This window comes from Pleurodeles waltl, chromosome 8 (genome assembly GCF_031143425.1).
Source record: "Pleurodeles waltl isolate 20211129_DDA chromosome 8, aPleWal1.hap1.20221129, whole genome shotgun sequence".
Lineage (NCBI taxonomy): Eukaryota > Metazoa > Chordata > Amphibia > Caudata > Salamandridae > Pleurodeles > Pleurodeles waltl.
The window spans coordinates 973,802,448-973,821,563 of record NC_090447.1 but is presented as its reverse complement, the minus strand read 5'-3'; the positions used below and the strand labels follow the sequence as shown (position 1 = coordinate 973,821,563).

Genomic DNA, 19,116 nt, shown 5'->3' with positions numbered 1-19,116 from the left:
ACCCATTCACATCTCATGCCCCGCAGTTGTCTTGAAAAGGGGGAAAATGCAGTCAGTGTCAGAGAATAACATCCCTGGTGTAGGAAAATGCCTCTTGTGGCATGGTTACCCCTTAACATTTTGCCTTTTGTTGATGCTAGTTCTGATTGAAAGTGTGCTGGGATCCTGCTAACCAGGCCCCAGCATTAGTGTTCTTTCCCTAAACTGTACCTTTGTTTCCACAATTGGCACAGCCCTGGCACACAGGTAAGTCCCTTGGAACTGGTACCCCTGGCACCAAGGGACCTGTGGCTAGGGAAGGCCTCTATGGGCTGCAGCATGTAGTATGCCACCCTGGGGACCACTCACTCATCACATGCACACTGCCTCACAGCTTGTATGTACTGGTGGGTAAAAAATTACTGTCGACATGCCACTCCCCTCAGAGTGCCATGCCCACAACCCACTGCCTATGCAGTATAGATAAGTCACCCCTCTAGCAGGCCTTACAGCCCTAAGGCAGGGTTCACTATACGACAGGTGAGGGCATAGGTGCATGAGCACTATGCCCCTACAGTGTCTAAGCCAAACCTTAGACATTGTAAGTTGAGGGTAGCCATAAAGAGCATATGGTCTGCGAGTTTGTCAAACACAAACTCCACAGTTCCATAATGGCTACAGTGAATTCTGGGAAGTTTGGTATCAAACTTCTCAGCACTATAAATCCACACTGATGCCAGTGTGGGATTTATTGAAAAATGCACACAGAGTGCATCCTAGAGATGCCGCCTGAATACCAGCCCAATTCCTAGTTTTAGGCTGACCAGTTCCTGCCAGCCTGCCACACACCAGACCTGTTGCTGGCCACATGGGGTGAGTGCCTTTGTCACTCTGTGGCCAGGAACGAAGCCTGCACTGGGTGGAGGTGCTTCTCACCTCCCCCAGCAGGAAATGTAACACGTGGCGGTGAGCCTCAAAGGCTCAACCCTGGTGTTACATCGCCCCAGGGCACTCTGACTAGTGGAGATACCCGCCCCTCCGGACACAGCCCCCACTTTTGACGGCAAGTCTGGAAGAGATTATGAGAAAAACAAGGAGGAGTCACCCACCTGTTACTAATCTTTTAAATAAAGCAATCATACACCAGGTTAACTGGCCTCTACTTGTGTGGGGATAGATTCGAAAGGATTTCAATTAAGTTCAGCAATTTAGGTATTTTTCACTCTGCTAGGTTTTGCAATCAAAAAAGGAAAGACGAGTACCACAATGCTTTTAAACAATTTGTGAAAAAGTGAAGGAATTACAAGATTCTGCAGGTATGTATGAAAACACCTAAACAAAATGACACACACAGAACATGATAAAGATAATCAAAAAGTGGAAAGATTATTGCAGCATCATGACTGGCTGAATAAGCCACCCCCTTCTCCTGAGAGAATCAAAGTTTAAAAATAAGACTAAGCATAGACGTCTACGTGGTCAACAGCAACTGAGACTTCGAGAACATTCATGGCCTAGAATGATCCAGGTCTATGTCCACAAAACTGGGTTGTGTAGTGGGGTCAGAAGACAAAATATCGATTGCGCATGAATGTTCACCATGAATTTCAGTTGAATTATGTGAAAAACACCACGGAAGCACTGTAGGCATTTTGCATAATGCTTTTATGTATGACAAAACTAAAATGCATGCCTTCTAGTTAAACACATATTTAGCAAATCTTTACCCAAACACACAAACCCTTCTTCTATCACCAAGTGTAGTGATGACATCATCCATCGAAGTATGGGGATATTTCTCATCAAGAGGGAATTTAAAACTGGTCTATGCAACCTAAGTGTAAATCTACAAAAACGTTCTTAAGGGAAATTTGCTGAATTGTCTTACATTTGTAACTTTCAGCATGATAACCTGGTGTGCACAGCCACATCTAAACTGGAGGATAAGGCTTTGAAAGACCAAGCCAGAGTCACAATCTAAATGCACTAAAAAATTTGTGGCTTTACTGCCGCCTATCAACATTCCACAATGAGGTTATGCTCAGCACTTGTCACAAGGTCACTATATTCAATTAACTTCTAAGCACTTTTATAATCATTACACCAAGGGCACAGGTGGTTGCTGAAAACTGTAGATCACATTACAGACCCGGTCACAACCTACACTACGTTTAGCTGCGTTTCAATTTTGCTGATTCACAAAACTCCACTGAGGAGCTGTCTAAACATACTGTTTCATAATGTATATTTAAAATTAATCGACAGGACACTCAAATGAACAAATTACTTACTTTCACCAACGCTTTTGCTGATACACATGGTGGTTGTGTTGCCTGTGAGCACCTGAACCTGTTCCCCTTAATGGCTGGAAGGAATGCTGCAGTGCCAAGTAAATAATCACTGACAACTCCAAAAACGTCAAGTTAAAGGCAAGCTTCAGCTGGAGACCAAAGTCGTCTGAGCTCCACCTCTCCCAGATGACCTCTCCAAACAAGTAACAATGCATTCCTAATGATTGTTAGTCATCCAGGGTGGGATAGGGAAAAGTGTCTGTCACCAGTCCAATTGATGATAAGTAGGCACCACTGTCAGTCTTTCACTGACTCCTTCACCACTTGGATGAAATCCGACAGATTACTTAGGTGTTGACACCACTGAGACTTGAGATCCCACTGTATACCTTGCATGAGCCACCTAGTGTGGTCCACAAGTAGCATACAGGTAGCCAAGTAGCTTCAGAGCAAACCTCAATGATACCCAAGCTACAGGATGAGCCATCAGAATGATAGCCAGAATGTCCTGGACCCAGTGAGGTAAGAGATGGATCAGAAACGCACTGTATCCAGGATGGTTCTGATGAAGGGGAGCTATTATGAAGGAGAGGTGTGTCTTTGGCACATTCATGGAAAACCCCAATGATGTCAACTGGTTGGCAGTCGTCTGCAGGTACTGCACAACTATTTAAAGCAAGCCCACTCAGCCCCCCAGCACTTCAGGTAATGTCTGAGAGACTGCAGGATGGGAATTTGAAAAGATCTGCCCTGCAGGTCCAGCATTACCACCCAGTCTCCTGAGTCCATGGCAGACCGAACTTTGGCCTCCGGGGAGATGCTGGGGTTTGGGTGGCATATCCGGGGTGTAGGAAAGGTAGTGAGTGTCCCTTTTTTGACCATTTGGAGCATCTATTGGTAGGCTGTAATGCTACTCAAGCCTGGGAGCTAAAAGGTTATGTGCCCAAACCGGCTGATCATGCGCCACTAAGGACAAACTGATGCAGTTTTGTAGCAGCTGCGGGAAAGGGGGTGGGGTTTGAGTAGGTCGTTGCACGTGGGGGCCTGGATGCTGTCTGCCTAATCCCCGGCCTTGACTTCAATAGGATGGGAAGGCCTGTTCTTGCATTAGGGGCATATTGTCTCTGTTAGCAGCGCCATTCAAAGCCTCAAAAGGGGTGTGTAGGAAGTTGACCAGGTGTGTGGTGAGCACCTATGGTGCTATCACATTATATCACGTCCAGGCATCCCCTATTAGTGAAGTGTAGGCAGTGTCTAGGAAGCCAGGGCACTCTAGAGGTAGCTGTGGATGAGCAGCTACGACTTATCTAGGAGACATGCAAGGCTTATGCAATGCTACTATAGACCCAACAGCACTATCACACATGAACGAACCACACAGTATTACAAAAATAAAGGTACTAAATTATGGTAACAAAAAACTAGAATACCAAATAGGCAATCCCCCAACTGGAGGTGAGCAAACACACTATTATATACACATTAGCGATTAGTACAGAACATAGAAAGCAATAAGCATTGGCAAAAGTATAGTGTAAGGAAATGCCTCCTTGGCATGGTTACCCCCTGACTTTTTGCCTTTGCTGATGCTATGTTTTGAATTGAAAGTGTGCTGAGGCCTGCTAACCCGGCCCCAGCACCAGTGTTCTTTCCCTAACCTGTACTTTTGTATCCACAATTGGCACACCCTGGCATCCAGGTAAGTCCCTTGTAAATGGTACCTCTGGTACCAAGGGCCCTGATGCCAGGGAAGGTCTCTAAGGGCTGCAGCATGTCTTATGCCACCCTGGAGACCCCTCACTCAGCACAGACACACTGCTTGCCAGCTTGTGTGTGCTGGTGAGAACAAAATGAGTAAGTCGACATGGCACTCCCCTCAGGGTGCCATGCCAGCCTCTCACTGCCTAAGCCAGTATAGATAAGTCACCCCTCAAGCAGGCCTTACAGCCCTAAGGCAGGGTGCACTATACCATAGGTGAGGGCACCAGTGCATGAGCACTGTGCCCCTACAGTGTCTAAGCAATACCTTAGACATTGTAAGTGCAGGGTAGCCATAAAAGTATATGGTCTGGGAGTCTGTCAAACACGAACTCCACAGCACCATAATGGCTACACTGAAAACTGGGAAGTTTGGTATCAAACTTCTCAGCACAATAAAAGCACACTGATGCCAGTGTACATTTTATTGTAAAATACACCCCAGAGGGCACCTTAGAGGTGCCCCCTAAAACCTTAACCGACTATCTGTGTAGGCTGACTGGTTCCAGCAGCCTGCCACAACCGAGACATGTTGCTGGCCACATGGGGAGAGTGCCTTTGTCGCTCTGAGGCCAGTAACAAAGCCTGCACTGGGTGGAGATGCTAACACCTCCCCCAGGCAGGAGCTGTAACAGCTGGCGGTGAGCCTCAAAGGCTCACCCCCTTTGTTCCAGCACCACAGGGCACTCCAGCTTGTGGAGTTGCCCGCCCCCTCCGGCCACGGCCCCACTTTTGGCGGCAAGGCCGGGGGAAATAATGAGAATAACAAGGAGGAGTCACTGGCCAGTCAGGACAGCCCCTAAGGTGTCCTGAGCTGAAGTGACTCTAACTTTTAGAAATCCTCAGGGTTCCCCAATAGGATTAGGGATGTGATCCCCTCCCTTTGGGAGGAGGCACAAAGAGGGTGTACCCACCCTCAGGGCTAGTAGCCATTGGCTACTAACCCCCCAGACCTAAACACGCCCTTAAATTTAGTATTTAAGGGCTCCCCTGAACCTAAGAATTTAGATTCCTGCAACTTACAGAAGAAGAGGACTGCTGAGCTGAAAGACCCCTGCAGAGGAAGAAAAGACACCACCAACTGCTTTGGCCCCAGACTTACCGGCCTGTCTCCTGCCTTCCAAAGAAACCTGCTCCAGCGACGCTTCCCAAGGGACCAGTGACCTCTGAATCCTGAGAGGACTGCCCTGCTTCAAGAAAGACAAGAAACTCCCAAGGACAGCGGCACTGCTCCAAAAGAACTGCAACTTTGTTTCAAAGGAGCAGATTTAAAGACCCCTGCAACTCCCCGCAAGAAGCGTGAGACTTGCAACACTGCACCCGGCGACCCCGACTCGACTGGTGGAGAACCAACACCTCAGGGAGGACCCTCCGGCGACTCAGAGTCCGTGAGTAACCAAAGTTGTCCCCCCTGAGCCCCCACAGCGACGCCTGCAGAGGGAATCCCGAGGCTCCCCCTGACCGCGACTGCCTGAACCTAAAGTCCAGACGGCTGGAAAAGACCCTGCACCCGCAGCCCCCAGCACCTGAAGGAACGGAACTTCTGTGCAGGAGTGACCCCCAGGAGGCCCTCTCCCTTGCCCAGGTGGTGGCTACCCCGAGGAGCCCCCCCCCTTGCCTGCCTGCACCGCTGAAGAGACCCCTTGTTCTCTCATTGAAAACCATTGAAAACCCGACGCATGTTTGCACACTGCACCCGGCCGCCCCCACGCTGCTGAGGGTGTACTTTTTGTGCTGACTTGTGTCCCCCCCCCGGTGCCCTACAAAACCCCCCTGGTCTGCCCTCCGAAGACGCGGGTACTTACCTGCTGGCAGACTGGAACCGGGGCACCCCCTTCTCTCCATTGAAGCCTATGTGTTTTGGGCACCTCTTTGACCTCTGCACCTGACCGGCCCTGAGCTGCTGGTGTGGTAACTTTGGGGTTGCTCTGAACCCCCAACGGTGGGCTACCTTGGACCCAAAACTGTGACCTGTAAGTGATTTACTTACCTGCTAAAAATAACAATACTTTACCTCCCCCAGGAACTGTGAAAATTGCACTAAGTGTCCACTTTTAAAACAGCTTATTGTGTTTTATGTAAAAAGTATATATGCTACTGTGATTATTCAAAGTTCCTAAAGTACTTACCTGCAATACCTTTCAAATGAGATATTACATGTAGAATTTGAACCTGTGGTTCTTAAAATAAACTAAGAAAATATATTTTTCTATAACAAAACCTATTGGCTTGGAATTGTCTCTGAGTGTGTGTTCCTCATTTATTGCCTGTGTGTATGTACAACAAATGCTTAACACTACTCCTTGGATAAGCCTACTGCTCGACCACACTACCACAAAATAGAGCATTAGTATTATCTCTTTTTGCCACTATCTTACTTCTAAGGGGAACCCTTGGACTCTGTGCATGCTATTCCTTACTTTGAAATAGCACATACAGAGCCAACTTCCTACATATAGGCAAACAGTGAGGGTCCTAGGGGGCCAAACCATACGCTAAAAAAGTGGAGTGTGAAAGGCAGTCCTCCACCCAAGGAAATGGAAACGGTAGAAGTGAGCTGAAGGAACTAGGAACCCCAAGAGGTGAGTACCAGAGTGACCCCCAGCAACCAGGAGAGCAGAGTTTATCCCAAAACCAACGGGAGGACATTGAAAAAGGATTATGCAAGACCCAACCAAGACTGAAAGTACCCAAAGGTGGACCCTGAGAGAAGATGACCTGCAAAGGAAGGGGACCAAGTCCAGTTCGAGTTGGAGTGTCCGGTTGTGGCAGGAGCCACTACCTACCCTTCTGGGGAGGCAGGACTATGTCGACAGTGGACAAAGAAGGCCAGCAATGCAGCACCAGGGATGAAGAGGAGTCCCAGGAGTAATGCAAGTGGTGCCCCACGTTGGCAGTTGAGATAGTCGGTCAGTGGTGCTGGAAAACCACCAAATGCATGAGTTGGAAAGAGGTTTTGCAAGGCTGAAGAGGACCAGCAAGGTCCAGGGGACTCAACCCAAGGAGGGGAGTCTGAGTGACACTCGGCAGTCAGGAGAGTCACAAGAAGAGGAGGCAGCCCTCACAGACAACCCACTAGAGGCAGGCACAGGAGTCGCAGTGAGGCCCACTCGGCACACCTGAAGAAGGATCCCACGTCGCTGGAGAAGCAGGCTTACTTTGCTCGAAGGAGTGCTGGAGGCCAGGGCTAGACGAAGCCTGAAGATCCCTTGAAGGAGGAGTAAACAAGCCTTGGAGCTACAAGAGTCGCTTGTGCACAGGGGTACTGTCCTGCAAGGAGAGGCAAGGGCTTACAGTCTCCCAAGGGGACCGCTTCAGCACACCACCTGTGACTCAGGATCCACACAGTTCCAGTGGAGAGTAGTTGGTGCCTGTGGATGCAGAGGAGTGACTCCTTCACTCCAAGAGAGATTCCTTCTTACTTCTTGTGCAGGCTAAAGACTTGCCATCCTCAGAGGATGCACAGCCAGGGGAAGGTTGCAGTTGATGTAAGGAGATGGAAAAACAATGTTGCAGAGCGGAGTCGTCACTGAAGTTGCAGATTGTCTGCTCCTGGAGGGTCCAGTTGGAGTCCCAGTGACCAGAAGATGAAGTAAATGATGCAGAGGAGTCGGGCTGGAATCTTGCACGTCAAATCTGGGGACCCATCCAAGAGGGAGACCCTAAATAGCCCAGGAAGAGGTACTGGTCACCTGGCAGGGTGACCAACTATCAGGGGGCTGTGACGGAACCTATCTGAACAGGCTACTCAGATGCTCCCAGGGGCCTCTACCCACCTTGGATTCAAGATGGCAGAATCAAGTGGCCACTGGAGGAGCTCTGGGCACCACCCCTAGGGTCTTGATGGTCAGGGGAGTGGTCACTACTCTTTCCTTTGTCCAGTTTCGCGCCAGAGCAGGGACCAAGGGTCCCTGGACTGGAGCAAACCAGTTTATGCAAGGAGGGCATCAAATGTGCCCTTCAAAGCATACAGTGGGTTGGGGAGGCTACCCTTCCCAAGCCATGTAACACCTATTTCCAAGGGAGAGGGTTTTACCTCCCTTGCAAAAGAAATCCTTTGTTCTGCCTTCCGCTGCCTGAGCAGGTCAAGCAGCAGGAAGGCAGAAAACCTGTCTGAGGGGTGGCGGCAGCGCAGGCCGCCCAGAAAACCCCAGAGACTCGTAGGAGCAATGCTGGGGGCCCCCTAAGGAACCCGCAGAGTGCATGGAATCATGCAACCAATACTGGTAACAGGATTTCAGAGTTTAATCTATGTCATGTATCAGAAAGGGCTCAATACAAAGGTTGAATAATGCCACCTGAGGTAACCAATTATATCTGGGTACCAACAGCTAATAAACACAACTTCAACAAACACAGATGTTCAATCTTCATGAGAAAATGGGAACGGGTAAATGAACTAGTGAATTCCGTTTGCATATCCTTAAAGCATAGAGATTAATGGATCTGACCGTAGTCACTGAGAACAGAGTATAATATATACAATAACACCCTTGTCTTAAGAACCTGATAGACCGGAGAATGGTCCTCAATATGGGTTCTAAACTTTAAGTTCTTAGCACCAGTGTACTCAGAATCCCAATCATGTACCGTAACTAACAGCGCTCTGCACTTTTAAACCAGAAAGCCACCTCTGAAAAAGTACTTCAAATTAGGTTAACATTTCTTTGAATAGACTGTCATCTCTAACATGAAGAAAAGGTCTGTGAAAATAAAAAACAGCAATTAAAGATGGTTCCACTCAAGGTGCCTGTCCATGCAAAAGGTAGGGCCCAAATTCCTGAAACAAATGCAGAATTTACCCACTGTAGGGCTAAACTAATAATTTGAATTCAAAGTTCTGTTCAGGTAATATTAAGCTAGTAGTTTTGAAGTAGGCCCCTATGGGAAAGGCAGTGTTCTTGAAACATATTTCTTCAATGTGGGAAAGAAGTGAAAGCATCCTTGCCTAGTGTATTTGCGGACACCAAAGTATTATGTGGAGATACAATTGAACTCACCACGTTCTCTCAGCCACAACTGTGCAGTTTTCCTAGTATGGCTTGCTTTTAACTCATTGAAGATATCATGGCAAAGAGGGAGAAGGGACACCAGTGCAACTACCTCACTGCACTTTGAATGGAAATGGAAGCTATTTCCAATGCAGTCAATAAGACTGAAACTTGAAAACTGGCATTTTTCATTATGAAAATCTGTAACCTGAGGATCCTAGAGATCACACCATTCAAAATGTCTTTTAAAAAAGAATAAACAATCTGTAGACAACCAAACCACAAATCAAATTAACACTAAATCCTTTATTCTTACCTTTTGTGAGGCTGCAGCAGATGGTTTTGAGACAAAACCCAGTCTATCCTTTACAGATAATTTAGTATCGCTCTAAAAAGTAGTAAAAAAATTAAGAATGGGCTTTTAGAAAAGTACGCATTTAGATGGAAAGGTGATGTGTTCAATATGAAACGGGTCACATGGTCCTGGGTGTAAAAAGGACACTGGTTTATTTGATGAACTCTGAAGCAGAGGGCATTCCCCAGGAAACAAAGGGAAGGATCACCTGAAAACCTAAATTACTTTCATAATATCAACCATGTTCTGGTGCTATCCATTTGGCCCCTCTCCATCTTGCTCCCTTTCAAGCATACACTCTTAATGATTCACCACAAATATAAAAAGCTTGTTTCACACATCTACATCTAGGTAACACTAAGTTTTGACTCTTTTTGGTGGATCACTATTCATGAGGTAAAGAAATATATTTTGAAATGTATTTTAAAAGTATGGCATGTTGGTTTCAAAACACTACAATGCTTGATTTGTGAAAAAATAAAATCAAACTGTGATTTGCACAGTGGTTTAACTTAAATACATTTGTAAATTATATACAATACATGTACAGCACTGAGGGTCTCGTGCTCTAGGGGGATCAGAGTTAGAAGTGTAGCAATGTTAAAACCAAAACAGATTTATGTGGAAAAATTTCAAGATTTTAAAATGCATGATGGTAGTGCTGCATAATCTCCATGAAGTCCAAATATGCCTGTAACTTCCCCATCCCTCACCCAATAGTTCTATGACATTTCCAGGGTGAGAGAGGGCGAGCACTGAATGCTTTACATTTGTGCAAACAACATGTTTGCCTGTTTGCTTACATGTTCATATGATTTTGAGGTATACAACACGTGGAACTAGCACTACAATCCACCAGACAAAAAACGTTAACAAAGCCTATAGGTTTGGCCATTGTGAACTGGTTGACCAATATTTTTTAATGAATTTATTGGAATCATATGCCACAAAATGTTAGAAAAAAGAAAATATGCTGCTGCCTAAAGGTAGCAGTCTTATGCTTGTAATACAATTGTACATGTAAAATATAATTAACAATCACACAATTAACATAAAAGTACAACTATTTCGCAGAAGGGAAGAATCCTTAAAGCAGGTATAGTAATCTTAATTTTTTCCAAGTTTAATGTACATCACAGGATAATATGCTTTTGTTGAGGCAAGCAAAAGCTATTACTGGTGTTGAATTACTGTATCTAGAAGATATCATTTTTAACACCAAAAAACTAAAACAAGGAAAATAAATGTAAATAAAAAGCAATGACAAAGTAAAAGCCCAACAGGGACTGGTTCAAAAGTGTGCTGCTTCTCAGATCTCGTCTGTAGGTAGTGCACATGCGCTGTAGCTATGGAAATGACCTCTTGTGAGGGGAAAAAACTCTAAAAAATGGCTTTTAGTCCTCTTAGTACTTACTATTCATGGCATCCTTATAACTCTTCTTTGCTGCTTTCTAATTCAGCAGAATATGTGAGGCATCACTTCCTTATGTCTGGGAGCACACAGACCAAGTACAGACTGATTAATGTTATAGCACATTAGGTCTCAGCTCAGTGCCTGATTAGTGAATCATAATTGTCAGTATCCCTATGACTGGTTAATGTTTAACAGAATGTCTTTAAACTTAAACTTTAAACTTGGCAGCGTTCAAAACATCAGGTTTACAGTCGCAGGTGTGGGTATGATAGTGCACATTAGCAATCAATTTCATAAGAGGTGATCAACAATTTTTCACCTGCCACATGTAGATTATTATTGCAATAGTGACATAATGTCTTAACAACTGCATGTCTTTCTATTTCCATATCCATATTGATGTTAATATAACATCAATCATGCACGGTTTCACTAGTCATTGTTCAGTCTCGGCGCCAAAGCTTGACATCATCCAAGAATTGGGTTTGCACCCATAAACATCTGTAAACAGTTGTATCAACAGCTTCTTGGGAGATGTACACACGGTTATTAATATGCTACTTGTACAATCCTGAGGCCCACATTTCAATGTTGCAATACTTCATACTTTTCTTTGTCATCTGCAGGATTTGTGTAGCACATTTTTCCTTAAATTGTTAAATAATTGACTGCCATTTGAGTTCATGTCCATTACTCTATTCAAAGATGTACATACATTTCCTCATCAGCATTAAGATCACAAGATTTAAGTTTGACTTTTTGTATTTGATCGTCACCTCTTTGGCTCTTCTGAATACTTGTAATGCCATTTTTCTTAGGTTGTCATCAACTTTCATAGTTAGTTTGTTGTTTATATAGTCTTGTTTGGTGAACAAGTGACAAGGTGGCAAAGAAGATAATCTAACCATAGGAGAACATCAGGCCTTAGAGCACCTTATTAAGGAGAACTCTGCAGATAAAGCAGAAAGATAAAGGCGGTAATAAAGTCATTATGGACAAACAAGACTATATCTATGAGACCTACCACCAAATTAAAAACAACACAAGTTATAAAAAGTTGGAAGGCAACCCCATCAAACAAACAAACTATGGAACAAAATGACAGCCTAAAAAAAACTGTATGATGATTCCCTAATCAATGGTGGTTTTCTAATACCTAATAACTGACAACCCAATCATCCCTACCATCTATTCCTACAAAACATTAGCCAGACATTGAAGAGCCCGCCAGGAAGACCAACAGTATCAGGGTGTGGATCGCTATAAGCGAAGATCTCAACATATGTTGACTTTTACATAGTTCCATTAGTTAATACATTCAGTTCATATATTATGGATACAGGGGACTTCGAGAATCCTAACTGATCTTGTTCGATCACCAGATGTTCTTACTAACATACTAGACTGTGATGGAAGTTTTTCGCTCCAAGCTACACCAATCTTACAATGGGTTGGCCGGAGAGGAGAACAGCACGGAGCGAAGAGAATTAACAACACTTGGAGAAACGCGTTCTTTGGTTGAGGTATATAGACCTCTTTATAATCTGGAATGGAATGAGTTAAGAGTTTCTGACATACTTCAAAATATTAAATACAAATAATGTGGTTTCAAATTCACGTGTAATATGAGTAAAACTCAGATTTATTTTCTGGATATAAGAGCTTATATCAAAAACAACACAATAGAAACTACGTTATACATAAAAGCTACAACGACAAACTTAATATTACATGGTACAATCTTCCATATAAGAACACTCATTAAAAGCATACCATACAGAGATTTCTTAGGGGTAAGATGCAACTGTTAAAATGGCCTAGATATGAAGTACCAATTTGAAGAGAGGATACCCTTGGAAATATAAAAAACAATAAGCAGATAGAGCCAATTCCAGAACTCGCACACAAACCTTGGCTCAGAAGAAAAAAAGATACTGAACATGAGCAAGAAGACCAAAGCATTAGACTAATAATCACATTTAGCATGTAAAGTCAAACAATTTACAAAACCTTTAGTAGACCCTGGAATCTCATAAGTAAAGCCCCTGATATAGGAAACAAAGTTTGACCAAAGATCACATATAGAAAGGTACTGTCTCTGAAAGGCAAACTGATTAGAAGTCACTTCACCAATATACAACATCATGCATGGCTAGATAAAGAAAATAATGGATTCATTAAATGGAAAATAAATGTAAGGCTTATAAAATTGGAAGAAACACCACAGCAATCAGAGAATTCAAAAACCAGACAATAACCACCAACCAGAAGATAACATGTGAAACTCAACTTTGCAGTAGGTTATTGAGTATGGCCTTAAACATTTAGGCAGCACCATCTACTCCCTAAATAAAGAGAGGATCCTGGAACACATTGAGTGGTGCAGAACAAAGACACCATTTATGCTATTGCTAAACATTATTATTTATCGCATCATGACTATAACTGGAGAACCCCAGGGGTATTATTGCACAGTAAGTATTCAGAAAAAGAGGTGGCAATTGTATACAATAACCCAGCCACCTGGAATCAAGAATCATAAGATTGAGAACCAAGATCCCATATGATCTAAATGCTGATGGGAAAATGTATGTAAATCTTTGAATGTAATAATGGACTTGAAGTCATATTTCAGTCAGTTTTTTAACAATGTGAGGAAAAATTTGCTACACAAAACTTGCAGATGACAAAGTAAAGAGGTATACAATTTGGGGAAGTTTAAAGGTGGGCCATTGGATTGGACAAGTAAAATGTGGTATTCGTAACCTTACATATCTCTCTCAATAAAATACTGATACCAAAAAGGTTTCTTACCTGTAGTAGTAGTTTTGAAGCTTGGAAAAAAAGTTTCTGAATTCACATGTTGTGCATTAATCCACCATCTAGTGGTCCCACCATTTAGGGTCCTATGCAGCCTCCCCTGAAGTCATATGCCCTTCCCCAGAACCTCCCACCTGTAGTCGCCATCTTCAGATTATTTCTCCTTCTCTCCTATCTTCTAGGGAAGGTGAGTGGGTCACCTGTGAATCCAGAAATTTTTCAAGCTGCAAAACTGCTCCTACAGGTACTGTTTTGCAGTGTGAATCTTTTCTGGATTCGTATGCTGTGCACTGATTTTGCAGCAGTTTCTTAATCGTGTGGATAAAGATGAGCCTACAATTTTAAGTAGATATTTTAATACTTTTTGTCTAACTTTAGCTTTCTTGTTCATTTGAATATCAATGCAATAATGTTTTGTAAATGTGTGGACTGATGACCATGTAGCTGCCATGCAAATGGCTTGCAAAGGTATATTTGCTAATGTTGCTTTTTTTTTTGCGTGTTCAGTGCACTTTTGGTTTAAAAATATAATTGTATTCCTGCACTTGTGTGACAACTGAATTGTTAATGAGAACCATTTAAAGTGCGTACCATATGTCACTGGTTTACCCATGTTGTTCTCTGCAAATGACATAAATAGCTTGTTTTCTTACGTGTCTTAGTACTTTTAATGTATTATATGATCGCTCTTCTTGCGCCCAGTGTGTGTAATGCTCTTTCCACTTCATATTTTTTGGCTCTTGGAAAAAACGTAGTATTTTAATTGGCTGATTTATGGGAAAGTGCGAAATAACTTTGGGTGAAAATTGTTTATCTGTCCTCACCTCTATTCTGTCTTTTTGGATTTGTAGCTCTGGCTTTTGAATTTTAAATGCCTGCAGTCCGCTCACCCTCCGAAGCAATGTCTCCAAGGGTTTCCTCAATAATTGTGTTAGTGTCAGTTTTGGTTCCATGTAGCAGCCATAACCAGTCTGGGTGGTGCTACCCTTTTGCTGCCTCTAGAAATGCTTTTATTACCAATGCTCTGAATAAATATCTTCCTATATGGCCTCTTGCATAGGCCACAATCGCTGGTAGATGTACTTTTAACGAAGCATAAGTTAGTTTGCAGTCTGGCAGGTGTGTGAGATATTTCATAACTGCTGTGTCCCAGGTATTGTCCTGTAATAGGCCCATACTTTGGCACCACATTGAGTATCTTTCCCATCACACTTTCTTGTTGTTGGCCTTTTTGCTTCTCTGCGAATGTACATTTTGTTTTCTGGTAAGCCTATGTGGCCAAATTTTAAGTCTTCAGGAGCCATGCTGCCAAACTGAAACTTTCTGGTTCTACATGGAGATCTCTTACCCCCACTTTATTGACAGCAGGACTTGTTGTCTTTGTGATTTCTATATGTTGACCTGTGCCATTTCTATTAGTTCTGAGTACCACGTTTGTCTCACCCACTGAGGGTCATTATGTATTAGTGTCATCTTGCGATATTTGCATTTGTTGATAACTTTCAGTAATAGAGGTATCGGAGGTGGGGGAAGCGTAAGCAAATACTCCTAACCAATTTATCGACAGAGCATTCCCTAGGGATTGGTATTCTGGATTTCTGGACACAAGTATTGGCATTTTGCATTTGCTGGTGTTGCGAATAGATATATTTCTGGTGTTCCTCAATGTTTAAATATCTGAGTACTGCTTGATTGAGTTGCCATTCGTGGGATTGATGATGCTTGCCCTCTTAGCTTGTCTCCTTCGACACTGTCCTTCCCTGGAAGATGAATTGCTGTTATGTCTATTTGTCGGATTGGCCCATTTCCAAACTTCCTGATCTAAGCTTGATATAACAAAGGATTATGTTCCTCCCTGCTTGTTGGTGTAAATATTGGTGTAGTATTGTTTATTTGAATTAATTGCGATTTTCCCCATAGCTCCTACTGAAAGACTTTTAAAGCACATTTTTTGTTCCAGGACATTGATATGCTGGAACGCTTTGTGTTCCTTCCATACACCTCTGAGCTTCAGTAAGCCCATACGAATTCTGCAACCCACATGATGCATCTGTAGTAATGGTTACTGATGGAGCTGGTTGTATAAATGATCTTCCGCTGTTAAATGTGATGTGTTCCACCACACTATCTCCTCCTGTATTTTCTGCATGACAAGCACTAGATCTTCCAAACTCTCCATAGTTGGTGACAACTGCTTCTGTAGCCATTCTTGAACTGGTGTGATATGTAGCCCCCCTTATGGAATGAGAGGGAGGCATGAGGCCGTCTTCCCCAGAATTTTGCCCACAGTCCTCGTTGTCAGACAGCCTTTTCTGGTAAAGGCAAGTTTCTTTATGTATTGACGCTATCCTCTTCTCGCAGGGATGCGCCTTTGTTTCTACTGTGTTGATTCTTGCTCCCAGAAAGATTGTTTCTTGTTCTGGTTTTGGGGATGATTTTTCTATGTTTATTGAATACCCCAGACTGAAACGCTATCACGTTTTGTATTTATGTCTTGCATTTGCTTAAAGAATTCACTCTTACTAGCCGGTCATCTAAGTAAGGATAAACATGTATCCCTTGTCTTCTCAAACGTGCTACCACTGCTGCTAGGCACTTTGTAAACACTCATGCTGCAGATTTTATCCCAAAAGCCAGCACTCTGAATTGTCAATGTGCCTTGCCCACTACAAACCGCAACTATCTCTTGTGTATGTGATTCACTGTGATGTGCAAGTAAAGGTCTTTCAAGTCAATAGGTCCCATACCTCTTTCAGTGTTGTCATCTCAAATTTTGGGGTCTTTATAAACTTGTTTATAAACCGGAGGTCATGTATAGGATGCAGAGTTCCATCTGGTTTTGGAATTAGGAAATATGATGGCTAATTTCCCTGATTGATCTCTTTTATATTGCCTTCTTTCCCAGCAACTCCTCTACTTCTGTGAGTAGACAGGATGTTTCCTCTCTTGAGGACCATTTTCTTTGGTACCCTTGATGGTGGTATTTTGATACGTACTATGCAATAGCCAAAATGTATGATACTTAATATCCAACTATTTGAAGTCACCTTCCTCCACTCCTAAATAAAGTCTTTTATTCTGACCCGACTGGTTGTGAGAGAGAGAGGGTTTGATGTACTGATAAGTTACTTACTGGCAGGGATTTTTCTCCCCTGTGAGGCTGCGCTCTTCCTCTTGTACATCTGTGAAAGGAGTAGCGTCCTTGCATTAGATGTGAAGCTATGACATATTTACAGCTTTTAGTGCATGTGCCCGTTTCTGTGGCATGAACTCAACTGGCCAACTTGCTTATTGTCAACTTACAATGGATCTTTTTAGTACAACACACATAGACCTCGATACATTTTGAAAGTGGTTTACTCCTGCTGGACGTAAACCACTACATATCCAGCTATCTCTGTAACTCGCTACAACTTTCCCAACTTGTCTATTTAGGACCTCCACGCTATTCTTAAAAAGGAAAAATTGATGTTGGAAGAACAGTCATAAATAGAGTGTGTCTCCAATGTACAATGATTGATTGCCTTGTGCTGGACAGGCCACCAGTCAAAGGCTTCATACGGCAGACCCAGCTGAGATCTGCACCACTGGAAGGGCTGCTGCATTCCTCATCACTACATTAAGAGGACAAGCCACAGCTTTTGAGGTGGGAGCCCAGCTGATGTATGCCAGAGCTGCAATTCTGCTAAACTCCAGATCACTCTTATCACCCTCCCGTAACATCCCTGACTCAAGAATAACTGAGCTCAGGATCCCTGCCATCATTCCCTCTTCATGATACTGATCAGCTTGGCTCTGATGAGTGTTAACATCCATAACCTAACATAACAGAGTGCCTCCTTCCCTAAAAAACCTAATGCATGCACAGAGAGCATTATGAAATTTAAATATTTCTCAGGGTTCCCCTAAACAGCAGAAGCACCCTGAACAGAGGTCTCTACTCACTTCTAACCTCTAGACAAAAGGTAAAGGAGAACACTGAAAAGACTGAATTGTAACTCAAATCCCATGTCTGTGAACAAAACAGTAGTTTTTTTTTCTTTTAACTAAGACTAGGATGAGAGCAACCTTCGCTGTACATGCAGAAATCAAGAGAACAAGAAAACCTTATATCTACTGAATAAAAGGAAACCTACAGATCTCATTTCATCTAAATAAAGAAATACTAGCCTTCCAAATTCTACAGACAATTGGGAACATACTCTGTGTATCTGATGAAGGTTTTCTAATATGTTGATGCAATTATTTTCTTGAAGAAATAAACTGTGATAACTAATCATCTCTTTAGAGCTCCTGACCCTTACTAACTTGCCAGAAGCGAGCTTTTTATTAACAGGTTATAACTGTAACTTTCTAATAGTATGACCTTCAAACTAGATGGCAGAATAAGGGGAATAAGGAAACCGGATAACATGCATTCTATTCTCATCCATATCTCCCTTCTTGCCGTTCCCGTCCCAAAACCAACTCAATTGCCTGTCCACTCCAACAATCACTGCCATTACACTAAGCTGAGTTGGTGGTGCCGAAAGGTGGACCCAGTTGAGCATTGTGCTGACTCAGTGTATCAAAAGACTCCAGACATTAAAAGTATGAACGAAGTGGCTGCTGAAAAAATGTGAAGACATATAAAACAGACTCAAGAAGGAAAACATAAGGATACATAATTTGAAAGAAGGAGCGGAGGGCAGTGATACATCCAAATGTTTTATGGAACTGTTCAGGGAGTCCATCAGGCTGATGCAGACTACCCAGTAGGCATGAGAGAGTGCAGAGTTGGATGCAAAACAGCAGAAGCAAAGGATAATTAAAAGGACCTTGTGGTAAAAAAAAAATTAACTTTACCCTTAAGGAACACACTGTTGATGGCTCGCAAATTAATGGAAATAGCTTACGGCAAGAGACTATAAAGACTTAACACTAGAACTTAGGATATGAATAAGTAACAGATTGCTGCTATCTGAGGGCCTGAAATTCACTTGGAAGGGGCTTGAAAAAAATTGTTAACACACCAGCAGAGGGTCAATTAGAAATTGGGCCTCAGGAAGAAAAATGGAGACAACGATCAGAAAGGGGTGCAAAGCTGTATCAGATTGAAGCCTCATTGTAAAACAGAGTAACAGTAATAAAAGAGACAAGCCCAGTGCCACAAGACCACATGGCAGAAATTAACATGGCCCACGCCTGGCTGAGTGTACAGGATACACAACAAAGATGTGTGTCCACCCCCTACGGTTTGGCCTGGAATGGAGAAGACAAACAAATCTTTGAGCAAACCCCAAAGATGGATGAATTCTACAAAAGGTGCTGGCTGAACTGGAGAGGGGAGGGGGCTTTATGGGGATAAACAACCCTTGACCAATGCAGAGAAGACCGCTGAGACCCACCTACCAGGAACAGTGAAGGGGGGCTTACTCATGTTTTCCAGTATTGCTGACCAAGGGGGAACGGGAGGGAGGAGCAAAAGTTGACACTAAACTGACCTTTAAAGTTTGTTATACACACTTT

At 43.2% G+C, this 19,116-nt stretch overlaps 1 protein-coding gene across 3 annotated transcripts in view; it reads right to left on the bottom strand.

The window, feature by feature from the left end:
* LOC138250391 (RNA-binding protein 26-like) overlaps positions 1-19,116 on the bottom strand; it is a 623,852-nt gene that overhangs the window by 272,429 nt on the left and 332,307 nt on the right. For 2 of the 3 annotated variants that reach the window (XM_069205212.1, XM_069205214.1), the window contains one exon: positions 9,336-9,407. The exons of the other annotated variant lie outside the window; for it this stretch is intronic. In XM_069205212.1, coding sequence (XP_069061313.1) covers positions 9,336-9,407 — 72 coding nt within the window. The remainder of the gene's footprint in view (positions 1-9,335; positions 9,408-19,116) is intronic. 3 annotated transcript variants of the gene reach the window in all.